This window comes from Labeo rohita, chromosome 6, assembly GCF_022985175.1.
Source record: "Labeo rohita strain BAU-BD-2019 chromosome 6, IGBB_LRoh.1.0, whole genome shotgun sequence".
NCBI lineage: Eukaryota > Metazoa > Chordata > Actinopteri > Cypriniformes > Cyprinidae > Labeo > Labeo rohita.
The window spans coordinates 5629587-5656812 of record NC_066874.1 but is presented as its reverse complement, the minus strand read 5'-3'; the positions used below and the strand labels follow the sequence as shown (position 1 = coordinate 5656812).

General features: G+C 35.0%; 1 protein-coding gene across 9 annotated transcripts in view; it reads left to right on the top strand.

The window, feature by feature from the left end:
• bin1b (bridging integrator 1b) overlaps positions 1-27226 on the top strand; it is a 33405-nt gene continuing 6179 nt past the window's right edge. For 3 of the 9 annotated variants that reach the window (XM_051111996.1, XM_051111994.1, XM_051111990.1), the window contains exons 1-15: positions 1-403; positions 12865-12945; positions 13070-13124; positions 14268-14362; positions 16752-16787; positions 16994-17089; positions 19003-19110; positions 19372-19464; positions 19835-19920; positions 21884-21959; positions 22074-22129; positions 23376-23408; positions 23906-23969; positions 25974-26102; positions 27028-27051. In XM_051111996.1, coding sequence (XP_050967953.1) covers positions 323-403; positions 12865-12945; positions 13070-13124; positions 14268-14362; positions 16752-16787; positions 16994-17089; positions 19003-19110; positions 19372-19464; positions 19835-19920; positions 21884-21959; positions 22074-22129; positions 23376-23408; positions 23906-23969; positions 25974-26102; positions 27028-27051 — 1113 coding nt within the window. In that variant the 5' untranslated portion in view covers positions 1-322. The remainder of the gene's footprint in view (positions 404-12864; positions 12946-13069; positions 13125-14267; positions 14363-16751; positions 16788-16993; positions 17090-19002; positions 19111-19371; positions 19465-19834; positions 19921-21883; positions 21960-22073; positions 22130-23375; positions 23409-23905; positions 23970-25973; positions 26103-27027; positions 27052-27226) is intronic. The other 6 variants (XM_051111992.1, XM_051111993.1, XM_051111991.1 and 3 more) reach the window with 6 other exon arrangements.

The following is a 27226-nucleotide window of genomic DNA, read 5'->3' as shown; positions in this document are numbered from 1 at the left end:
CGTTTTCCAGTCGCTTGTCACTAGAGGCGAATAACGGAACCCGTTAGACCGTAAATTATTTGACGCTTTTAAGTTTAAACTTTCTGATAGCGTAGTTTGGAAAGGTTTTAGTCTAATAATAACTCTGCGTGTCCACATTTAGGACTCTGAACTGGCGTACTGTCTCTTTAAGAGGGTTCACCCACCGACCTCCTGTTGATCCGACAGTATTTCCCCATACATTACTGTTCTTCTGTAGCTCCTGACAGTCTCTCTGCGATTTACTTCATTCATAGCGGTTTTATTTATTTATTTATTCACTTTGGAAACTTGAAGCTCAAGCATGGCAGAGGTAGGGAAAGGAGTCAACGCCGGGAAACTGGCCAGTAATGTACAGAAGAGGATAACCCGAGCACAAGAGAAGGTATGCGAGCTTACATCTACTCCTGTCGTGCATGTATGTATTTGTTGTTGCGGTTGTTATTTAGTTTGTACCGCGACTGAATAGGCTCAATACGTGTTCTAAGTGTCAAATGATCTGACACAGTGATTGCTGTAGAAAGAGACCATAAAAACAACAGCTGAACCGCTCTGAAACTTTTCATACAGGACTCGCTCATGTGTTTCATGCTCTCTTTCGTTGGAAATGATGGTTTTATTTCTCATTCCAAGAGCAGTTCCTGTTAAAGTTATGTTTTGATACTGATGAGGTCATTTTTTGAGATGAAGTTAAACAGAGCTGTTATTGACACAGCTCTTTGACATTTGGGGACTTCTTGTCATTGAATCAATCATTATTATATTATATATCATATTATATTACATTATGTTATATTATATTTTAAAATAGTGGAGACTGAGGGCTATTTGTCATGTTTTATAATGTTTTATAATTTATAATCATTTGTCACCACTAAATATTTTTTAGGTTTAATTTTGACTGTAAAAAAGAATAAATGAATAATAATAATAGTAATAATAAATTAAAATACCAAATAAATATTAATATTATTTAATAATAAATTAAAATAATAATAAAATTAAAAAATAAATAACAAAATTCCACTTTCCACCAAATTGCACAAAAATAAATAAATAAAAACTAATAATAATAATAATAATACAGTTAAAATTACAGGTCAAACTTCATTTATGGGCATTGATCATTTATTAGAAAGCTGCTTTTAAGACTGATTTGAAAAGAATGCCTTTTTAAAAATATGAAGTTTAAAGTAAAAAAAGTCCAATGTCTCATCCAGTGTCTGTTTTTTAAAAATGTGTTATAAGCTCCACAATATGTAAACAGTAAAAATGATAATTATTAAATTATACACGTGACAACTTGCCCCTCTTTGCACTATTACGAAAGACGTTGTGTCTATAATCTACCTTCATTATACAGTTGGCACTTGTTTAAGGTGTTTGGATTTATAAAAAACACTGCTAGAGAAAACAAACATTTGTGTCATTGAACCTTATAATTACTGAACCCTAATGACAACTTCCTAATGCCCCAACCAGTTTTGCTCTCTCCTGTAATGTTTTGAGTCACAGAAAAGGCCAGAATGTTCTCTTTAAGATACATCGGGACCTAAAACAGTGACTTGTTTTGGGATCAGACGTATTCACAAACAAGAAAGCCAACATATGTCCAATGCAAAATGAACCACTGGCTTGCAGGAACATGTGGATCAGGTTGGAAATGGTGATGTTGTGGCAAAGTTTAAGTCTCAGGGTTTGAGTGATGTATCAACACAGACAGACCCACAACTGAAGACAGGAGGTCCTACACAGGAAGTGTCATTTGCACGCTAAATACTCCAAATGACCGCCGGCCTTCCAGAGCGCACAGCTGGACTTTAGAGCCTTGCACTGTGGAAGAGTGGCATGCTTTTAATTTGAGTAATTTTAGGATGTAAGCCTAGGTTTATACAAAGTATTTGATAACTTCAGCTAGTCTCAGCTGTTCAGCTCATTTCAGCTCATTTCATTTCATCTCATTTTCAAGTTGAAATGAGTTGCATTGGATCTAGAATCAGTAGGGTCACTTGACAGGGGCTGCTTAAGAAACATCAGAAGTCAGTACATTTTAGTTTTTTAGAATATTGGTCATTTTTTTGGTCGTTTTTATCTTAAATATTGTTTCACAGTTTTATTATTTCGTAAAGTGGACATTAAGAGGGTTGGGCGATTTGGATAGGAGATTTTTAGGAAAGATAGTTTTATCGTTTCCTGTGCTTATAAACTACGCAGGCTCATTACTATAATCATATAGATGTTTACAAAGAGTTGAGATGTTATTTTGGATCATTGCCTGCTTTTGTGTTTGTGTTCCTCTTCCTGTAGGGTCTCTTCTGTCCCACATGACTCATAGTGCTGATTTTCAGTTGCTTTGTGTGTAGATCGGAGGTCTCTCATCATTTTCAACATCAACAAGTGTTGCATTTAAGAAACATTATGTTGAACAATGAATAAATTGTGAAGTTATTCATTATTGTTATGAATTAACAAAATATATAGTGGCGTCATTTAAATATAGACAGTGGTGCGTTATTTGCAGTGAACCTACTTAAAATTGTGTTAAATATTATTATGGTAAAATTTTGGTCAGGTAGGTAGGCTTATTTGTACACTACCAGTCAAAAGTTTGAACAGTAAGATTTTTTATTTTTTATTATTATTATTTTTTTTTAAAGAATTCTCTTTTGCTCACCAAGCCTGCATTTATTTAATCCAAAATACAGCAAAAACAATACAATTTTGAAATATTTTTACAATTTAAAATAACTGTTTTCTATTTGAATATATTTTAAAATGTAATTTATTTCTATGATCAAAGCAAAATTTTCAGCATCATTTCTCCAGTCTTCAGTGTCACATGATCCTTCAGAAATCATTCTAATATCCTGATTTGCTGCTCAAGGAACATTTTTATTATTAAACATATTTAAAACAGTTGAATTTATTTTTTCAGGATTCTTTGATGAGTAGAGAGATCCAAAGATCAGCATTTGTCTGAAACAAAAAGCTTTTTGTTGATAAATTATAGAAATTAATACTTTTATTTAGCAAGGATGCTTTAAATTAATTAAAAGTGATGATAAAGACATTTATAATTTTGCGAAAGATTTCTATTTCAGATAAATGCTTTCTATTCACCAAAGAAAGCTGAAAATTCTGAAAATTCTACTCAGCTGTTTTCAACATAATAAATGTATTTTTAGCAGCAAATCAGAATATTAGAATGATTTCTGAAGGATCATGTGACTGGAGTAATGATGCTGAAAATTCAACTTTGAAATCACAGGAATAAATTTCATTTTAAAATATATTAAAATAGAAAGCAGTTATTTTAAAAAGTAAAAATATTAAAACATTTTGCTGGTTTTGCTGTACTTAAAATGCAGGCTTGGTGAGCAGCAGAGACTTCTTTAAAAAACATTAAAAACCTTACTGATTAAAAACTTTTGACTGGTAGTGTAGCTGGCATACATACACTTCCGTTTGGGGTTGATAAGATGATAAGTGTTGTTGACAGAATTTTCTTATTCTGATGAAAAAAAAAGAATAAAACAGTAATATTGTGAAATATTATTACAATTTAAAATAACTGTTTTCTGTGTGAATGTATTTTAAGAATGTATTTTTTTTTCCTGTGATGCAAAGCATCATTACTCCAGTCAGTCACATGATCCTTCAGAAATCATTAAAATATGCAGATTTGATGTTTAAAAACATCCTATTTTTAGCAATGTTGAAAATAGTTAGCTGCTTAAGTTTTGTAAAGAACTTTTGTCTTATAAAATGTCTTTACTGCCACTTTTGAGCAGTTTTGATTGTCCTTAATTTCTTCCCCCCAAAAAAACTTAACCCAAACTTTTGAATGGTAATGTAAATCTGAGTGACCTGACTTTCAGGAAAACCCAAAAATGAATATTTTGTCATTGTTTATTCCTTTCCTCTATTTTTTTTCCTTTCTTTTTGCTCTGTTCATTATGAAAAGTTAGTATCTAGCTTCAAAAGACTTGGAATATAGTGACTACTGTTATGTTGCTTTAGTCATATTTGGAGCTTGTATGGAAAAGAACAGCATGAACATTCTGCCCAATGTCTCCATCTCCTTCTAAGTAAATTATGCCTGAATTTTAATTTCTGCACAAACAATCCCTTGCACATTTTTGGACTGATTGCTTTTGTCTGTAGAGTTTACAATGGGCCTAAATGTTATTTATCAGCACTTGTTGTAGTTACATTTAGTGTACTTCATGGTGACTTAAGTCCCCAGCTGTCTCCTTCTTTAGAGTGTGAAAGGCTGGACTCGCTCTAAAAGTATCCGTATGTGTGTATCCGTGTGCGTGTGCATACACTCCTTCTAAATGATCCGCTGGCCATCAGTGTGATTGCCTTGAGGTAAGGTCGCGGTCTCCTCTTCCCCCCTGAAACTCAGCCAGATAGAGGAGAGTTAACCATGATCCTTTAGTGGCATATGGCCCACATCTCTCCCGTATCTTTTCTCACTCTTTGCGTCTCCCTCATCCACCTGTCTGCCATTAGATGATGTTTGTCGCTAATTTGAAACCTCAAAGCAGGTTATTCTTAAGTCACTCATTCTTTTTTTCTGTACAAACATTCCAGTCCAGTCGCATAATGACCCTGAAGGACAAGAGATGGGTGCAAAGTTACAACAACCTCCTTTTCTCAGATTAGAAACCCAAACGAAGCGTCCCCAGCCTTCTTCTGACCTCTGCTCTGATTGGACAGGCGACCTGTCAATCAAAAGCTCAAGCGTGAGCCACACCCCTCTTCCGCACTCCACCCACACACCTGTCGGTCCTCATAGAGCTATAGAGCAGTGTGTGGATTGGGCTATGAATAGCAGACAGGCTGTAGCTGTGAGCTAATCCCCAGAAACCCCTTGTGCGACAAACCGCGGTGTATGTGAATGCCAACGGCTGTGGTGTGGGGTATTTTTGGGGCTGTAACTGAACACCAGCACACATCGAGCAGAAGTAAAGACCAGAGGCCTTTATAAAATACAGATGAAGTGACATTTGGCTTATACTTAGGAGAATGCGGTCATAAATTTGCACACGCACATTAGGCTACTGCTAAATCTCTCTCAATGTAAGCTCCTTTAACCTGTTGGTTAAAGCTCCACGGACACACTAATTAAGCCCATCCGCTTGCCACGCCTATGAGACAGCAGAAGTGTGGGTGTGTGTTTACTTTAGACCGATTTGTCCCAGAAATACAGCTCAGTCTGACAAAACCTTTGAAGGCATGAGAGAATGTTCTTATTTGATCCTAAAAATCCAAAAGGAATTTGTGTTTGTCAAATCAATTTGTGTTTGTATATTATCAGATCATGTAGGTGTATTAATATGGATAACTAATATAGATCAATTTGTGTAAACATTCCTCTCAGTTGCTCTCAATGTTTCACTCACACACTGAGGAATCTCTCAGCTGCTGGACAAATGTTCAGCGTTGGTCTGATCAGAGCTGATTCAGAAATAGTTTTCTCATAAATGAAACCTTATTATCGTGAAACACAAAAGGAGACAACTTGAAAAATGTTCCTGATGCTCATATACAGTTGAAGCATACAATGTCCAGGGACTCTAAAAAGGACAAAAAAGTAGTTCATATGACTTGTGCACTATGTTAGCCTTTTATAGCCACAGTTTCACAGATAGGAAGCAAACATTTTATGCAAGAGGCTTTCGAATGAGGAAACATAAAGGATGATAAAATTAGCAGTACTCTAATAGTTAGTTTCGATAGTAAATTAAAAGTGTACAGAAGCTAGAGCAGAAGTGTAACTGCACAAAAGTTGAGAAAGTCAGGATATTTTTGAATTTTTTTTCATAGGAAATGCCTTTGTTTATGGTTATGAATTTACGAAGCGCTCCCGAAATAGAACTTCCTAAAGAGCCCATCACTGTGGTCATTGTGTCATTATTATTTGGTGTAATGCAATGTGTTTACGTGGTTTGAGGTTCAAAAACACATTATTTTTAACATACTGTACATTATTGTTGCTTCTCTCTGCCCTGCCTTTCTGAAACGAGTTGATTTTTACAAAGCTCATCGTTCTGAAAAGCGCGGTGTGCTCTGATTAGCCAGCTATTCAGTGTGCTGTGATTTGCCGAGTGTCTCAAACGTGTGACCGAAATGTTACACCCCTTATGCCCCATTCACACAGGGCGTCAACGCTAAAGCTTCTCATTTACTTTGAATGGGTGACCACACGCGTTGCCAAACTGTATTGTGGATCCGTTACATCGCGCCAAGTTGAAAAAGTTTAAACTTTTCAAGTGCCAACGTAGGCGTCAGCCAATCAGATCACCTTATGCAAATACCCTAGCGCAGATGCTAGCCAATCGCATTCATGCAACACCAGAAAAGTAAAGTGAATGGCTTATGTCACCCTGAGGGTCACATCAGCACAACGCTGATCATTTTGACCATGTTGTGTTGCCGTGTCCCGGCACGACAAGTAAATAAAACAGTAAAACCCATTATAATTGATGCATTTGTTGCATCCAGTGAGGACATAATTACTGATTATATTGACTCATACAGTCTTTTTATGCGTTGCGTTGCATCTTGTCGCACCGTGTAAACGTAACACCATGTTTGTATTTGTGATTGTAAAAATGACAAACAACCACTACTCTACACTGCTTAAAACTCACGTTTGAATAGCCAGTAACAAATTCTAAATATGAAAATATGAAAAATATGAAAACGTACTTACAGGCTCTGAGTCAGAAGTGCGAGCCTGTCCTTGCAAAGTTAAAATTGCCCCACTTTATAGTGTGCACAGCTGTAGCTACACTTCCAGGTTCAGGAAACAATCCTCCACTTGAATATTTGTGTTGTACTGTTCTGGAACAGTGTTGTAAATATAATTTAAGCACTGATTTCTAGTTGTGTACTCATTTGGAAGGCCAAACAAAGTACTTTAGATTTCGCAACGAAACACGCAGCATCTTCACAGCATGGTGGCTGCAACAATACTACAGTGAGAATAAAAGGTGCGCCTTTTTTGCGTATACATTTGGCCGGTATTATGCAAATCTTCCCACACCATGACTTAGATGTGGGGGCGTGTTTGAATGAGCCGTTTTAGGAAGGCGTGGCTGAGTCTTAACTTTTATAAAGAATATCTCTTTGGGTTTGAGACTTTAATCTTTGCAACTTTAAAGATCCTGTATATGCACAAACAGCTTGTAACACTCCAAAGACAAAGGAAAACGTGAAATATATTCAACAATACTATTCAACAATTTCTTTTCTGCTGTGTCAGTCTTCGACGCAGTTGGTAGTTGTGTTGCTGTCTATGCAGGGTCACAAAGCTCTCACATTTCATCAAAAATATCTTAATTTGTGTTCCAACGATAAACGAAGGTCTTACGTGTTTGGAACAACATGAGAGTGAGTAATTAATGACAGAATTTTCATTTTTGGGTAAACTAATACAGTTTGTTCTTGTGACAATTCATTCATTGTGTGTCTATTAAATGACAAATGAATGAAAAACATATAATTTGTCTTTGTCTGCAATATGAATCAAAGAATGCACATGTGGACATGTTCAAGAAAGTTGGATATTAAAAATATATCTTCTTGCTTCTCTTAAACTAATAAATGAGTTCATTTAGTTGCACAAATTTAACAATAAAGTCAGCAGAATGATGCAATCTTCCCATCAATGCTGCATTCAGGTATAGTTGCACACAACACAACATATATAAAGAGAGTTTATTTTATGTATAGTTAGATGCAAAGTATCTATTATAATCACCACTGGTGTTTTGATTTAGGAAAAAACCCTGATTAAAAAAATATGAGTATGGTGAACTCTACACTAGTTTGAAATTAATATTTTTATTTGTTAAGGTTGCATTTAATTGATTAAAACAGTAACATCAAAGACATTTGTTACAAAAGATTAAAAATGGTTTCCACAAAAATATTAAGGAGCACAAATGTTTTCACCAGTGATATAAGTAAGAAATGTTTTTTGAGCAGCAAATCAGTATATAAGAATGATTTCTAAAAAATACAATGAGACTGAAGACTGGAGTAATGATGCTGAAAATTCAGCTTTGCATGAATATTATATTGCATACATTTATTGCAGAAATTATTGTCTATTTCAGAATGTATTAATATAGAATATTTTACATTGTAATAATATTTCACAATATTATTGTTCTAATTTATTTTTGATCAAATAAAGAGTATGCAAAACATTCAAAAACAAAAACAAACAAAAAAAATCTTACCAAACGCAAATTTTTAAAAAGTGTATTCACTTTACTGTATTCACTGTATTAACTTTAAAGACAAATAGATACAGAGAAATAACTAAAATACTAGCCATCCTGATTAATTGAATAATCTTTTTTTTTAATTGACCAGTAACCATGCCTGCTTGACTGATAAACAAAAGTATTAACTCAGTCCATAATTTACCGACAGTCATACTAGTGGATATTGCTCTATTTCAGATCATTTAAAGGAAAAGTCCACTTTCAGAACAAAAATTTACAGATAATTTACTCACCCCCTTGTCATTCAAGATGTTCATGCCTTTCTTTCGTCAGTCAATAAGAAATTATGTTTCTTGAGGAAAACATTTCAGGAATTTTCTCCATATAGTGGACTTCAATGGTGCCCCAAAATCAAATGGTGCATCAAAATCATCCTACATTGCTGTTTTACCATTTTTTTGTAAAGGCCGTTTGATCATCTTTGCATGTTGACTTTGTAAACACTGGTCAGTACTTCTGCAGCGATGTAGGATGATTTTGAAGTTGGGGAAGAAAACGAGATGGGAGTTTTTTAACATACCCTAACTGTATTGACCCAGATTGATCCGGAAAAAAACAGAGTTCACGTAGATTTAGGCAACACGGGCGTTTGAGCTTAAAAAGTATATAAATTGTCAATTTGTTTCAAAAATGGCCTATCATTTTGCTAGATAAGACCCTTCTTCCTCGGCTCGGATTGTTTAGAGCCCTTTGAAGCTGCATTTAAACTACATTTTGGAAGTTCAAACTTTGGGGCACCATTGAAGTCCATTAAATGGAGATAATTCCTGAATTTATTTCCTCGAGAAGCATAATTTCTTATTTGCACGAACATCTTGGATGACAAGGGGGTAAGTAAATTATCTGTACATTTTTGTTCTGGTAATGAACTTCTCCTTTAAGTAAGTAGTGGGTGTAATAAATGTTTTCTCTTACAAATTCTGTATTTTTTTTAAATCATATCGTTCTTCAACAACCTGCTGTCTAGATATCTCGTCAGCCATTGAAAAATCCATGTCGTTCAACCACTAACAGTACAGTCATATCCAGTGTTCCTGGAAGACCTCTGAGTCAGAGAGAATGTCTTCATCCCTGATCTGCTCTACTGCACAGGGAGCACAGGTCATCATGACACAGATCCAGGCCACTGTATTTTAGGATGTCAGGGGGCTGAGGGAGGGGTCCTGCTGCAATGCATTCAGGATCAGCTTTCAAACACTCCCTGTGCAGTAATACACATTCATACATTCTTCAAGAAGAGCACAGCTGACACGGCCTTTATTAATATAGGCCAAGAGAAAGCCAGCCATGTGATTTCCCCCTCGAGCTTTATTGAATTCCTTTGCTCTACTAGACCAGGATTTCTCTGGAACTTACTGTATCTTTCTATGTAGTAAATAAAATTTGTTTCAAATTCTATTGACTTATGAAGTGACGTCACAGGATGTGCTATTCTCCTGCCCGTGTCAGGCTGACGGAGACGATCTCTTTGAGTCACAAATGGCATGGCATGTTTAATATGCTGCCATGAGTTGATATGGGGGAGCAGAAGGAAAAGGAAATGACCTCTAAATAAATAGAACCGGATTCAAGCACTACCTCATACATGTTGGACAGGAAGTAGGACGATCTGAACTAAAGGAAATGTGCATAATTAAATGTGCTACGAAATAGTTGTCTTGTATAATGGAAACAAAATAAAAGGACACTGTGCTTTGAACGTTTGGCAGGTGTTTGTACGTGCGCGTGGCGATAAAGTTCAGTAAACGACACGGGAACTCATTGTAACCCTCCTTGAGTAAGTTTCATTTTTTATGAACAGTTACTGTATGTCAGCGTTCTTCATGGGGAAGAGGAACATGGAACCGATACTGAAAGCACCATTTGTGGTGGCTAGGGATTTAAGACCCTGTTTCTTGCCACCTTTTTAGACACACATACACTGCATTTTTCATTTGTTTAATATGAAAAATGCATTAAAAATTTGTGAGTCAAATGAATCAATCAAAAAGTCTATGTCAGTTATTAAAGCATGTCGTGCCGATGGTTTTATCACAATTATAGGATGTGGTTAAACTTGACACCAATGAATAATAATAATAATAACAAATAATTAGATGTATTATTACTATTAATAATCACAAGTGAGTTCATTAGCTTGATAGATATTCAGAGAAATGTGGTACAGATAGCTTTCTTTGCTTGTTGTTTTGTCACTTCGCATCTGTTTAGGACGTGTTGACTGTAGGCTGTTTATGGTTTTCTCACAATTCTAACCTGGTACAGCGTGATAAGTTCAAAGATACAGTTGAGGTCAAAAGTTTTCATACACCTTGCAGAATGTATAAAATGTTAATTATTTTTCCAAAATAAGACGAATCATACAAAATGCATGTTATATTTTATTTAGTGCTGACCTGAATAAGATATTTCACTTAAAAGAAGTTTAAACAGACTCCACAAGAGAAAATAATAGTTACATTTAAAAAAATGACCCTGTTCAAAAGTTTACATATGCTTGGTTCTTAATATTTGAATAATATTTGAAGCCAATAATGACTGTATGATTTTGAGATACATCTTTTGACACTGAGGACAACTGAGGGACTGAAGGTTCAAGCGCTCACTGATGCTCCAGAAGGAAACATGATGCATCAAGAGCCAGGGGGTGAAAACTTTTTACATTTGAGGATCAGGGTAAATTTAACTTATTTTGTCTCCTGGGCAAGATGTAAATATCTTCTTTAGCTTTTGAAGGGCAGTACTAAATAATATATGATATTATATGATATTTAAGCAAAATAAGAAAAATGTACACATCTTCATTGTGTTCAAAAGTTTACACCCCTAGCTCTTAATGCATTGTTTTTTCTTCTGAAGCGTTGCATATGAGTCCCTCAGTTGTCCTCAGTGTGAAAAGATGGATCTCAAAATCATACAGTCATTGCTGGAAAGGGTTCAAATATACAAAAATGCTGAAAAAACGAAGAATTTGTGGGACCTGAAAGATTTCTCTTACGAGCAGCCGGTAGTTTCAGGTTCAAGAGGTTTCACTTAATTTTCTCTTGTGGACTATATGTAAACATCTTTTATGTGAAATATCTTATTCAGGTCAGTACTAAATAAAAAATAACCTGCATTTTGTATGTTCCCTCTTATTTTGGTAAAATAATGAACATTTTTGCAGATTCTCCAAGGTGTATGTAAACTTTTGACCTCAACTGTAGTTCCTCATTTACACTTTTATATTTTTACATTAAAGATGTAATGAATAGATTTCTATTTATTAAAACCTAGTAAAAAAACTCATCAGTCAGTGTTTTTAAGCATTTTATATTTATTCCAAAATAACAACTGAAGGCAGTAACAATTTGAACAATATATTTTATTTAAACAATTATATATTTTATTATATTATAACTTTTATTATAACTGATGTTCAGCTATTTTTTTTAATAATAAACTTATTTTTCGGATGATCAGAGTTCTGTAAACACTAGTCACAGACACAGAGAAAAAAAAACAGCTAAAACCAGCCTAAGCTGGTTGGCTGGTCTTAGCAGGTTTAAGCTGGAAGTTGTTGGTTTTAGTTGGTTTTTAGTTGGTCTCCCAGCCTGGCTAAGCTGGTTTTAGCTGGTTGGCCACCTTGTCTCCCAGCCTGACCAGCTAAAGAATTGGTCAAGAAAAGGAAAAGGAAAGGACGTGATGTGTGGCCAAGTATGGTGACCCAAAAAACCCAAAACCAGTCAAAACCCCTCTAAAACCAGTCTGACCAGCTATAATCAGCTGTGACCAGGCTGGACAACCAACTAAACCCAGCCAACCAGGTTATTTTAACAAGCTGATTGCTTACTAAAAAAAACCCTCACAGATCATGTTTTAGGACATTTTAAGTTTGATTTTGACGAGACAAAGTGATGGTATTGCTTACTATTTTATTAGTATTCCAATTAATGCCATCATGTTCATTCAGATTCGCGAACGCGGAACGTGCATGATCACAAGAGATGGGATTTATCGCATTAACCAATCACAGCCAATCATAACCAGTCATATCCAATCATATTGCAATGAAGGCATGCGACTTTCTCTCATTCATTCTCAGTTACCCCCTAACAAAGTCAAGGTATGCTTTAGGGGTTCTGTTATAACTCAGTGGGCTAAGGGTGGGCGAGAGAGACACGGCCCCCTGCTGTAACTTTACTTTGCTGGTGTTGCTGTTGACGAGTGTTTCTTTAGAAAACCAAGTGATTTATACACCTTTTTTATGTCATGTCATTATGTCCAGTTTTTGAGGAGGCATTGCCTCCTTTGCCTCCTCGAAAAAAACGCCCTTGTTCCAATGTGATTTTTTTAGGACTTTCGCTTACGATGAAAAAACACTGTTCAATTGATGTTACAATTGATGGTTTTAGGTTGTGATATTTTCAAATTCTCGCCTTGGTCCCCACAAACACAACGTTTGGTCTGCAAACCTGTAATGCAGAAGTTAAGTAATGTATGTGTATGTGTTTGTATGTTCGCTTACATATGGTGTCGGCTGTTTTGTGTTGCTCTCTGATAGGTATTGCAGAAGTTAGGAAAGGCGGATGAAACGAAAGACACAGCATTTGAGGAGGAAGTGGCCAAATTCAACAAGCAGCTGGTAAGACCAGTCACTGACCCTCACTGACCTCCCTCCTTAATATACTGCTTGCCTTGACATTTGACCCGTTTCATAGTTCTTAAATATCTAGTGATGGTTTCTTCTCTCTGATCTCTATCCACAGGCTGATGGCACCAAATTGCAGAAGGACTTTAAGGCATATTTGGCGGCAGTGAAAAGTAAGACTCTAATTGTGTGTCTGCATATATATTTTAATGCCGGAGATCATTTACTTACACTTATGTTGTTCCAAACCTGTATGACTTTCATCCTTCTGTGGAAACCAAAAGAAGACATTCTGAAGAGTTTTATTGACTATTGACTTTCATTGTGTGGACATTCTTCAAAATAGATTTTTTTATGTTCCATAGAGGAAAGAAAGTCATTTTTAAACAGCTTGATGGTGCATAAATGGTGATAGAATTTTCTTTTTTGGGGTGAACTATGCTTTTAACGCCTTTGTAATGGCATATGATATCATTTAGAGGCAGCTGAAAGCTAGCCTAGTAAATTTTAAAGAAAAAAAAACAAACACAATCAAGTCTAAAAACATAAAAAAAATCTGTTCCATATGGTCATAAGGCAAAAGTACTGTAGAACCAAATGTGCAATAAATCTATCATGCTTCTTTGTATTTAAATACAGCCTTCTCTTAGACAAAATACATGAGGTTCTGTCAAAGCAAAACAGATGATTGTGACTGAACATACTCTGTTCTGCATCTGTAGCTCTACCTGCCTCCATGTGTAACACAGATAAGGGAGTCACAAATTCTTTCTAGGTTGTAAACATGTGGAAAGCGGTTTCAGGTCTGGCCATGCTGGCTTCCTCTTAAAGGGATAGTTGGCCTAAAAATTACATTTAGTCATCATTTACTCACCCTCATGTTTAAACTTTAGGATTTTTTTGTTCCTTGGAACATGAAAGTTTAACAAAATGTACTTTGTAAAATTGACATTAAATTGGAGACTAGATCCATCATGCTCAAAAAATGACAAAAAGCATCATAAAATCAGCCTGCGTATGATATTCCAAATCATCACAGCATCATTTTAATTTTTGGATTTAACTACCACCTTAATCACCGGTGGTTGGTAGTACATTAACGAAATGCAAAGTAAGCAGAAAGTCCTTTTATAGTAGACTCTAAGTGTGCTACTCTAATGTACAGCATCTTCCCCTCAGCTTCCTCATATGTGCCCACAACACTTCTCACTTCTCTGAAAGACACAAAGAGAAAAAGTATGCATGTGTGTTGAGTTGAGTGATCAAGTGTTTGCCGTCATCTGTGTCAATGCCCGTCTAATTTTTTGTTTCCGCAGCCATGCATGAGTGTTCGAAGCGTCTGCATGACTGTCTGGCAGAAATGTACGACCCAGAGTGGTTTGGCAAAGAGGAAGTGGACTCCCTCGCAGAGGTGTGTAAGCATGTCACTGGCAGAGCACAACACTCTGTCTAGATTGTGTGACATTAGTGATTTCGATGTGAAAAATCTCAAAGGAAAGAAAAATCTCTTTAATATGTCAGTTGTTTCTCCCTAAGTCTCTTGATTCTCACATTTGCCTCCTGAAAAAGGGCCCACAAATTCATATTCAGTACATTCCCACAAATGTATTAAGCACATGTAATTGTTTGCAGTGCTGAAAATAACAAATTAATGTTTCTTAAGCAGCAAATCAGCATATTTGAATGACTTCTGAAGTATCTTGTGAAACTGAAGACTAAAATTATGGTGCTGAAAATTCAGCTTTATCACTACAGGACAAAGTAAATTTTAAAACATATTCAGATAGAATATATTTATTTTAAAATGTTATAGTATTTCACAATATCATTGTTTTTAATGTATTTTTGATTAGATACAGTTGAGGTCAAAAGTTTACATACACCTTGCAGAATCTGCAAAATGTTAATTATTTTACCAAAATAAGAGGGATCATACAAAATGCATGTTATTGTTTATTTAGTACAGACCTGATTAAGGTATTTTACTTAAAAGCCATTTGCATATAGTCTGCAAGAGAAAATACTAGTTGAATTTTTAAAAATGACCCCGTTCAAAAGTTTTTATACGCTTGATTCTTAATACTGTGTTGTTACCGGAATGATCCACAGCTGTGTGTTTATGTTTAGTGATAGTTGTTCATGAGTGACTTGTTTGTCCTGAACAGTTAAACTGCCTGCTGTTCCTCAGAAAAATCCTCATTTGCAACTATTACAGAAGGTTCAAACACTCACTGATGCTTCAGAAGGAAAAATGATGCATTAAGAGTCGGGGGGTGAAAACTTTTGGAATTTGAAGATCAGGGTAAATTTAACTTGTTTTGTCTTCTGGGAAACATGTAAGTATCTTCTGTAGCTTCTGAAGGGCAGTATTAGATGAAAAAAAATACTATATTTAGGCAAAATAAAAAAATGCACACATTCTGATCAAAAGTTTACACCCCTGGCTCTTATGTGAAATATCTTATTCAGGTCGGTACTAAATAAAAAAATAATACGCATTTTGTATGACCCCTGTCATTTTGGTAAAATAATTAACATTTTGCAGATTCTGCAAGTTGTATGTAAACTTTTGACCTCAATTGTAAGGTGAACAGAAGAGATTTCTTTGAAAACATTTTTAAAAATCTTACTGACCTCAAACAGAGGTGTGTGTTTCAATTCTAAATCCCAAAAATGAAAATTTGCAAAACATTTACTCACCCTCAGGCCATCTAAGATGTAGATGCACTCTAAAAAATGCTGGGTTAAAAACAACCCAGTGCTGGGTGAAATATAAACAAACCCAACGACTGGGTTGTTTTGACCCAGCTGTTGGGTTAAATGTTTAATCCAACCTTAACTATACTATCACTATATTTTTTACTTAAAATAAACCCAAAATAAGTTGGAAATTAACATTTATTAATGTGTTCAATAAATGAACATTTATTAAGAAGTTGAATAAATAATAATGAAAAAATAAACATTTTTTAAAATTGATTATTAATAAATGTTCACCTTTTCATTATTGCTAATGCCTCTAGTAGTTATGTGTCTGATTTTTTATTTACAACCTATTTTGGTTTCATTTAAAGCCAGCCATATAGTCATTTTTCAACAGTAGTTGAGTTTAGGGGTTGACCGATTATCGGTGACGATATTAAGCATTTTTATGGTTATTGGTATCTGTCATTTTCAAAACCGATTTGCTGATAATACTATTTAAAAGCATTTAAAAAACGTTGTTGCCAGAGCCTGTGTTATTCTTAATTTTGACATTAATTTTAATTTTTACACCAGACATATATTGGTTCAGAATATCAGTTATCGGCCTACTTGATCTGTAATAATCGATAATGGCACCGGCCCCGAAAAACACTAGCTGAGATAAATAAAGCTACCCAGTCGCTGGGTTTGTCCATATTTTAACCACCACTGGGTTGTATTTAACCCATCAGTTTTTAGAGAGTTCCTTTCTACAGAATGAGAGTCCAAACAAAATTGGGAATTACTGTGATGTTTTTATCAGCTGCATTCTGCAGGCACTCATTCACTGCAGAGGATCCATTGGTGAGCAAGTGATGTAATGCTAAATTTCTCCAAATCTGTTCTGATAAAGAAACAAACTCATCTACATCTTGGATGGTCTGAGTGTGAGTAAATTGTCAGCATATTTTCATTTTTGGATGAACTGTTTCTGTAAGTCTGTACGCAAGTGAAGGATTACCGCTGTCCGCGCTCATGTTTTGATCTTTGCAAATTGATTCTGTTTTCTTCATTTCTTTGCTTCCTTCCACTCACCCATCTGTCTGTGAGTAAAGGAGATGATAGAGAAAGAAATGGATAATAATCTGGAGGTAACATGACCGATAACATCTCCAGACCACAGGTCTAGTCTAGAGCTAGTTTAAGTGATGCTAAAGTAGTGCTACTGCTGTGAACTGTTTTAGAATAGTTCGTACACATATTTAGACTTGTCATCCGTGGTTTGTCAGTGCGTGAGAGAGAGACAGCGTGAAAAAATGTGCCTTGCTGTTCGTGTCTGATCATGTTTGTTTTAAAGGACACTGACCTCCTGTGGCAAGATTTCCACCAGAAGCTTGTGGACGATGCCCTTATTTCTATGGACACATATTTGGCTCAGTTTCCAGACATAAAGGTTTGTTTTTGCTTTAATAAGAGGTACATGTAAGCATTCCAACATTTACAGGAGCTAGTTAGTGATTTTATTGCTGTCCGAATTCAGAATTTCTGTGTTTTTCCACCCGTGTAAAAGTTCCCAGCTGAATTACCTACTGTTTTTTGACAAACACCAAGGTCGTGTGGTAGTTTTATTGCCGTGTGAATACACATCCCTGAGTTTACAAGAAGGGATCAATTGAAAAGTGGTTTTGTGAACGTCTTTTGACCACTGCCAAGCACCGTACAGTAATGGTTGTGCAGTGCTATATGGTAATTAACTTCCTGGTTTTAACTGTTTTTTGGCTACATCAACTAGTTTTAAGCTGTTTTTGCTAAATTAGCTGTTTTTAGCTGGTCTTTAGCTTTTTTTTTGTTTTTGTTTTTGTAATTTTTTGCTAAATTGGCTTGTTTTAGCTGTTTTTTTCTGTTTTTTACTAAATGAACTGGTTTTGGCTGATTGTTAACTCTTTATTTTCCTAAATGAGCTGTTTTAGCTGGTTTTTGCTAAAGAAGTTTAGATGGTTTTAGCTGGATTTTTAGCTGTTATGTTACTAAAACAGCTGGTTTTCAGCAGTTTTTTTACTGAATTAGCTGGTTTTTGCTGATCGTTAACTTTTTAGCGTTTTTTAGCTGTTCTTTTTTAGCTGCTTTTTAACTGGTTTTTGCTAAAGAAGCTGGGTTTAGATGGTTTTAGCTGGTTTTTTAGCTGTTATGTTACTAAAACAGTTGGTTTTAAACAGTTTTTGTTAATTCAACTGGTTTTTCCTAAATTAGCTGAGTTTAGCTTGTCTTTAGGTGTTTTTTCTTTGCTAAATCAGCTGGTTTTCAGCAGTTTTTTACTGAATCTGATTTTATTTGCTAAATGAGCCCTTTTTAGCTGTCATATTACAAAATCAGCTGTATTTTTTTTTTTTCTTTTCCAACTGTTTTTTCCTAAATCGGCTGGGTTTACCTGGATCTTTAAGTGTTTTTTTTTTTTTTGCTTAATCAGGTTTTAGCTGGATTTAGCTGGTTTTCAGCTGTTTTTTTTTTACAGAATTATCTGGTTTTTGCTGATTGTTAACTTTTTAGCGTTTTTTAGCTGTTCTTTTTTAGCTGGTTTTTAACTGGTTTTTGCTAAAGAAGCTGGGTTTAGATGGTTTTAGCTGTTTTTTAACTGTTTTTGCAAAATTAGCTATTTTTAGCTGAGTTTTTAGCTGTTACTTTACTAAATTACTAATTCAAATGGTTTTCAACTGGGTTTTCCTGGATTTAGCTGGTTTTCAGTTTTTTTTTTTTTTTCAACTGATTCAGCTGGTTTTGGCTGATTGTTAACTGTAATGTACATCAGCTGATTTTAGCTGGTTTTCAGCTGTTTTTGCTAACTGAGCTGTTTTAGCTGGGTTTATAGCTGTTATTTATCTGGTATGCTAACTGGCTTTTGCTCAGGAAGATTGCTTTAGATGGTTTTAAAACTTTTTTGGCTAATTCAGCTGGTTTTTAACTGTTATTTTTCCTACATCAGCTGGTTTTAGCTGGGTTTTAGCTGTTATTGCTAAATGAACTGTTTTTAGCTGCATTTTAACTTTTTTTTAGTTACGCCCCAATTTTTTTATTTACCACCCCAATTACCTTAGCACCTAGTGTTGCCCTTGCAACCACCTAGCAACTGCAGTGGAACACCCTAGCAACTGCATAGCAATATCCATTATCTATGCATATTTATCTATCTATCTGTAAGTCTGTCTGTATGTTTTTCTATTGTACATTCTTTTTTTTTTAAGCCTTCAAATGTAAAGCTGTTAAAACTTCATCAAACGTTCTACCTAGGCTTTTTCAAGACAAACTTTACTCATCTAGTTAGTAACGGCTGTGTTAGACAGTCTTATGACTCTCTGACTCCCTCTGCAGGCTCGCATAGCTAAGCGCGAAAGGAAGCTGGTAGATTTTGACAGTGCCAGACATCACTTTGCCTCTATACAGAAAGGCAAGAAAAAGGACGAAGCCAAAATTGCCAAGGTACCGGATGCTCATTCCACCTTATTAATGTATGCTAATACTGTACTGTCCTGCTTTTTGTCCTTAAAACTTATTAACTAACCAACTTGTTGCTATAACAATGAGTAATTCATCTATTTCAGTCAGTTTATATGCCTGAGTGAGTGTATGTGTGCTTTTGCACAAGCATTTATCTTGCCTGATGAGATCTGCCTGAGCTAACAACAGCACTTGAGTGTGTTTGTCGCTGGATGTGTCTTTCTCTCTTTGCTGCATGTCTAGCCTCTGGCTCTGGTGGAGAAGGCTGCTCCCGGCTGGGCTCAGGGAATAATCACAGCACATCAAATCGCTCAAACTAACCTCTCAAGAAACCAGGTGACTCATCTGTCACTCAACCTGTAAACCCTCCCCTAATCTGCATAACTCCACCCACCTACTCGCCTGCTTTGGAGCTTGATAGCTCCTGCTAACTGTATGTTTTCATTATATGGAGAAATGCAGTGAAACATTCTTCAGAGTTGCTTGTTTTGTGTAATACAAAATAAATTAATACAGTTTGAAATGGCATGCGGTGAGTAAATGTTCTGTTTGTTTGAAATGCCTTTTGCAGATTCCAGCAAAAAGGAATCAGATCACAGGGTCTATTCATGCAGAGTTGAATGTGTAATTTTTTGTATATATATTTTTATAAATTATAGTGTCTTTAACCTAATGATCATGTGTTGGTTTGTTTGTGTGTGTTTAGGCCGAGGAAGAGTTGGGTAGAGCTCAGAAGGTTTTTGAGGAGATCAATTATGAGCTTCAGGAGGAACTTCCCACCCTGTGGAACAGGTAATAACCAGCTATTCATCCTGCCATGATCTCTTCGTTTGTCTTCTGTCTTCTTAAAGAAATAGTTCGCCTAAAAATGAATAACCATCACATTGTTCTAAACGTAGTATTTTCAAACAGTTCTTTTCCACATCTGACAAGCTCCAAAAAGGACAAAAATACAACATTAAAGCCATACAATAGCTATGACAGAGAGGAAGACTTGCATTTTAGTCTTAAATTTCAGTTCCTCACACAAAGCTGCTTTTATTTGATCAAAATACAGCAAAAACAGTAATAATTTGAAAAATTATTACAATTTGAATGAACGTTTTTCTGTTTTAGTGTATTTAAAAATGTTTATTTTAGGCTGTATTTTCATCAGCCATTACGTCAGAGTCACATGATCCTTTAGTTACTAGTGAAATCCTAATGGAAACCATTATACATTTTTTCAGAATTCTTTTATGAATAGAAAGTTTTTTTGATATTATAAAAGTCTTTACTGTCATTTTTTTTTTAAAGTATCAACTCTAAACAGCTGACTAGTATGGCTTAAGACTTGCAATATAGCATGAGTCCTATTTTTATGATACTTTTATGTTGTTATTTGTCCTTTTATGAGCTTGAAAGATCATAATGGTCTTTATATGAAAAACTGTGCAAAGTTTTGTGTTCCACGGAACAAAAACAGCAGCATGATTTGAATAACATGACAAGTAAATAAGAGAATATACAGTTGAGGTCAAAAGTTTACATACACCTTAATGTTAATTATTTTACCAATGTGATTTTTATTTAGTACTGACCTGAATAAGACATTTTACATAAAAGACGTTTACATATAGTCTACAAGAGAAAATAATAGTTGAATTTATAAAAGTGAACAGGTTCAAAAGTTCACTTACGCTTAATTCTTAATACTGTGTTGTTATCTGAATGATCCACAGCTGTGTTTTTTTTTGTTTAGTGATAGTTGTTCATGAGTCTCTTGTTTGTCCTGAACAGTTAAACTGCCTGCTGTTCTTCAGAAAAATCCTTTAGGTCCCACAAATTCTTTGATTTTTTTTTTTTAGCAGTTTTGTGTATTTGAACCCTTTCCAACAATGACTGTATGATTTTGAGATCCATCTTTTCACACTGAGGACAACTGCGGGACTCATTATGCAGCTGTTACGGAAGGTTCAAACACTCACTGATGCTCCAGAAGGAAAAACGATGCATTAAGTGCAAGGGGTGAAAACTTTTGAACAGAATGGAGATGTGTACATTTTTCTTATTTTGCCTAAATATATATTTTTTTCATTTAGTACTGCCCTTCAGAATCTACAGAAGATACTTGTTTCCCAGAAGACAAAACAAGTTAAATTTACCCTGATCTTCAAATTCCAAAAGTTTTCACCCCCTGGCTCTTAATGCATTGTTTTTCCTTCTGAAGCATCAGTGAGTGTTTGAACCTTCTGTAATAGTTGCATATGAGTCCCTCAGTTGTCCTCACTGTCAGAAGTTGGATCTCAAAATCAGAATGTTGGAAAGGCTTCAAATGCACAAAAATGCTGAAAAAACCAAAGAATTTGTGGGACCTGAAGGAATTTTTCTGAAGAACAGTGGACAGTTGAACTGTTCAGGACAAACAAGGGACAATGAACAACTATCAACAACACAGTATTAAGACTCAAGCGTATGTAAACTTTTGACCGGGGTCATTTTTATAAATTCAACTATTATTGTATGTAGTATATGTAAATGTCTTTTATGTGAAATATCTTATTCAGGTCATTACTAAATAAAAAATAACACATTTTGTGTGATCCCTCTTATTTTGGTAAAATAATTAACATTTTGCAGATTGTACAAGGTGTATGTAAACTTTTGACCTCAGCTGACATCAACTTCGATGTATTTTGAGAATACACCTTTTTTGATCTGTTTTTTTTTTCCTTTAAATGAACTGATGTTGGCTTGTTTCTGTCTCTCGCTGCAGTCGTGTTGGCTTGTATGTTAACACATTCCAGAGCGTTGCCGGCCTGGAGGAAAAATTTCACAGGGACATGGGCAAAGTGAGCCAGTAATAAGAGTCTTAATAACAAGAGATAAATGAAATGATTGTTGTGAGTTACCAGTGTTGTGAGTTACCAGTGAGTTACCAGTTTGTTGCACTCTCTCGCACACAGCTGAACCAGAATCTGAGTGATATTATGACCAAACTGGATGAGCAGCGTCTAGCCAAGTGAGTGCTTTTATTTTGGGATATTTCCTGTCTGTATAGCAGTGGCGGCTACTGGTCTGTCAAATAGGGGGAAGCTCATTTTCGGCCTACATCATAAAATTGTCTATTCATTTATTCACAAGAATGTGCTTTATTGTCATAAGTAAGTCACAATGCAAACAATCGTAAAAAAAAAAGCTCTAGTTTTATTATGCAAAATATGATGTATTTTTTCTTTTAGTCAGATGCTACTATATAGTATAAATATTTTGCAATTTAAATAAGGTTATTATGGAGATTTATTTTTATTTATTTAGAAAGTATTTTAATAGAAATATAAGGTTTCATTATGTTATGTTAAAATTTTTCAAGATTACTATATATATATATATATATACATATATATATTATATTAATTTATAGTCATCCTCCATGTTAATATTTAATGTAGTAATCTATATATATATATTGATTACTACATTAAATATTAACATGAATGAATGAATGAACGATCTAAAAAAATATTAAACTCTGTAAAAGTGAAACAAGGAATGTGGTGTATAATTGTGTGAAATGTATGATGAAAATCAAGCAATTTCGCCAAGCAAATATAAAGAAATAGGTTGCAGCAGTTTTTATTTCGACTGAACTTGAGAAATCCGCGATGGGACTGAGCGCGAATAGCTTCAGCGATTCCTTATAGTACAAAATCGCTGTCAGTCAAAAGGAGATGCAATCTTTCGACAGACCCTCCAATCATCACGCAGAAGCTCGGAGTCCAGGCCAGCCCACTCCTCATTTGCTCCTCATTCAACCCCAGAGACGCTGAGCGTCCGTGGGCGGGACATAATCGCAGCGTTTATCCAATGACCGTCTAGTTTCAAAGCACTGAAAAAAAACGTTCAAAGCAGCCGCATTGAAGTCAATGGACGCTGGGCTTCAACGGGGAAATGCACTGTGACGCTACGGGAATGTATGAGAAGAAAATCAAGTCAGCCGACCTGCTATATCTAACTGATTCTGAACGAACTCGTCTTTGAGATGAACGTTTTCTAACGCATTTTTAGTCAATAAAATGTTAATACAATAGTACATAATTTGACCATTAATTTTGTGACATTATAGGGGAAGCTGAGCTTCCCTTGCAGTCTTAAAGAAATCGCCACTGCTGTATAGACACTTCTGGTTTCCTGTAGTTTAGCACACAGATGTGTGAGTTCTTGTTTTTCTTGTAAATTAAACCAACCCTCCCCCAAACAACCCACAGAAAAGGTGTCACGACAGCAAGCACTGGGAAGAGGTAACAGCTCCAGTGTTTTATGTGTTTGATTATGCAACTTTTATTGCATTAAAGATGCACTGCAGCAAGGTTATTTACAGCATGCTCCCTTGTCACATGTAATATCATATATTTAATCACTTCAGAAATTCAGATTCACATTCAAAATTTTTTGTTGTTTTACTTTTTTTTTTTTTTTTTACATGGCAGAAAAATGTTTCAGTTCTCTTTTTTCCTCTGTATAAAAAAAGAATTATAAAAGATGCACTAACACTTGGTTGCTGTGGAAAATTACTGCTTGCATGGGATCATATGTACATGCTGACAAGAAAAATATAACTGCATGTCTGGAATGTCTTTGAAATGCAGTAATTGTGCATGTTACTGATTTAAACCACTCTGCCTGCAATATTAACGCTGTTCTCTGCTGCCACCTAGTGATCGATTTCAGTCAGGACACTCATGACTGTGCAATGCCAAGTGTAGTATTTATTTACCATTGTGTGTTTTTCATGCAGTGAAGAAGCAGCCAATCACAACCTCTCAGAGTCTGCGTCAGACGCCCCTAAATCACCAGCAAAGGTACTGTGAGAAAGCAGATGTCTTTATGTGCTCTATGTTGTGTCTGTGTATTTGCGTTTTGTTTATGTGTTACACTATGTATGACACTAAAGAATCCAAAAACCAAAACCTTTTTTATATGTTTATAATACATTGCAATGGGGTTTAGAAAAGATTTTATACCAGTCATAAGTAGCACGGGTATATTTGTAGCAATAGCCAACAATACATTGTATGGATAAAAATTACAGATTTTTCTTTTATACCAAAAATCATTAGGATATTAAGATCAGTAAAGATTATGTTCCATGAAGATATTTTGTAAATTTCCTACCGTAAATATATTAAAACTTAATTTTTGATTAGTAATATGCATTGCTAAGAACTTAATTTAAACAACTTTAAAGGCGATTTTGTTCAATATTTTTATTTTTATTTTTATTTTTTTGTATCTCGGCCAAATATTGTCCTAATGGAAAGCTTATTTATTCAGCTTTCAGATGACAAAAATAAAAATAGATAAATAAAAAAATGGACCCTTATGACTGGTTTTGTGGTCCAGGGTCACATATTTGATGGATCCCCTGATAGGATAAAATGTTTAAATGTATTTATTTGTTTGTTAATTTAATTTAATTTAATTTTTTAGGGTTAGACCAGTATTTATAATTAACCATACAACAGTGTTCTAGTATTATTTATATACTATTATCGTATTTATTAATATAATTACATTTTTTTTTTAATTTTAGTTTAAGTTTTGGGATTGTAATTTTGTAATTTTTACTCTTTTTAATAGTTTTATTTAATTTATGTTTTAATTCTGTTTTAGATTTAGTAACACAGCTCAAACATATTTAATCTTATTTTCAAAGACATTTATAAAAAGTTTTTTGTTTTGTTTTTGAAGTTTAAGTTTTTCATTTTATATTTGTTATTTTATTTCAGCTATTCATTTTTATTTTTATTTATTATTCATTTTTATATACTGTTATAGTATTTATTAATATTTAACAATTTATTCTAGAATTTTAGGTTGCATTTTAATTTTAGCTTAAGTTCAAGGAATTTTGTGATTCTTTTTTAAGTTTTTATCTAATATTTATATTTTATTGCATTTTATTATATTGTGTTTTATGCTATAGACCAATTCGTAGTAGACGTCACAGTTAAGTCACTTTCAGCTGCGCGTGCATAGTGGTGGCAGAAAAACAGCAGTAACAAGTGGAGGGAAACAGGAAAAATTCATGGAATAACAGAAAAAAAAGTGTCTTTTGAACACAGAATTGGAATGCAAATGACTATGGATGAAGCTGCTATAATTACTACGTTTAAAGCATAAATTTGATTTAAACAGTATGTCTACATAATATTTACATATGCTGCTGTTTGTAGGGGACGCATTGTAATAGCCCTACAGTTACAGCATGACAATATTTAAACCTATTACTATTAACATTTTACATAACATTTATTTAATCTCACAATTCTGACGTTTTTTTTTCCGCAAATGCAAGTTTATATCTCCTAGTTCATGCTTTATAACTCGATTTAACTCAACAATAGTGAGTTTGCCAATTCTTAGGAGAAATAAGCCAGAGCCGAGGGGAAAAGAGAGAATGACGAGTTTTTTAGAATTAGAATTGTGAGATTTAATCTCGGAATTGCGAGAATAAAGTCAGAATGTTGTAATACATACTCAAATTTACCTTTTTTTATCCTTTTATTCCATGGCTCCATAGACTGCTACTTGAAACTCGTCATTTTCTGCAACCAGATAAGCTCCGCCCACAAAAAAACATCATCACTGTTTGCAAACACTGAACTGGTCTATAAATGATAATGAATTTTAGTAGTTTTAGTTGACAATGACAACAATGCCTTACAACAGAGTCTGTGGTTTGTAGATAACTAGGTAAATTGCATGTTATCAAAAACCTAACCGTAAGCAGTTCTGCTTTGGTGTTTTAACCCGGAGTATGCTGTGTGTCATTGTGTGTATCTGCATGTGTGTTGGTGTGGCAGTCCAGAGAAGTACCGCCGGTCTCGCGTCCGCCCAGGCCGGCTTCATCTCAGGAGGTGAAACAGGACGACATCACTAACCTGCTTGAAGATGCAGTGGTGCCTGATATTAACATTTCAACCCAGCCACAGGTCAGAGGTCAAACTGGTCATAAGTCACTCTCACTGGTCTCTTCTTAGCTTTATCTCAATTTCATTTATACATCATCTTCATCCTTAATTAGCACATTCATCCTTCATTTTCACCTTGAAAGTGACTGTCGTCATCCTGTTATTACCTCTTTTCTGCTCATTCAGCTGAAGTATCACTGGCTCTTGAGTTTGTCAACATTACGATCTTTACTTTATATAAACCAGTGATTCCACTAACTATGGCCACTGCTGTAGTGAAGTTGGTGTTTTGTACTGTGCACAGCGCTGTCATCGTCCAGTAGCGTGTAGTCTGCTGGATTTAGATCTGGATGCTTGGCAAACAATCAGCGCTGCTCCAGCCCACCAGCTGTGGGTCAGAGGACAGGAAGGGTCAGGATGGCAAAGGGTAAAGGTCAGGGCTTACAGTCAAGCTGAATTCCAAAAACGCATACTACTCTTACTATTTCTGCTATATGGTAAAAGTAGTAAGAGCAGTATGCTAGTATGCAGTTTTGAATTCAGCACATGCTGCCATCTAAGATGCATGCAAAAGGTCGGCCTCTTGAGTTTTGCTGTGGAATGACATTTCTGCATGTTTCCCTTCTTTTTTATGTATATTCAGTTTTAATGTAGTAATTTCACAATTTCATGCAGTAATCAGTTTAAAGATTCTATATAGGCTTGTTCATTGTGAATATTAATCTGTATATTAATTTTTTTCCTACTCCTGTATCTACTATTAGATCACTTCACATTTAATAAATGCTTTCATTTTATGTTGTCGAGGAAACTCTGAACACTGTTATGAGCTGTAAATGGGTTTATGAGAGCTCTCTTCTTGCTGTTGTCATGGTGATAGACGTACCTTGCACTCTTATTATGGGCCTCATTTATCTCACTGTCATTTTGTGCTGCCTCATGGAAGGAGGCTTCATGGGATTCATGGGAGGTAAGACATTGTGTTGTGCTGGCACTCTTGCGATGGATCAGATGTTTCTTGACATAATCTTATTGATTCTTGTGGTCTGATTGATCATGGCAGTGGGTTGCACTTTTTGAACTATTCGATGGATGAAAGTCTTGTACAGTCTCTGGATCGTCAAATTAGAAGAAAAAAACCCCAC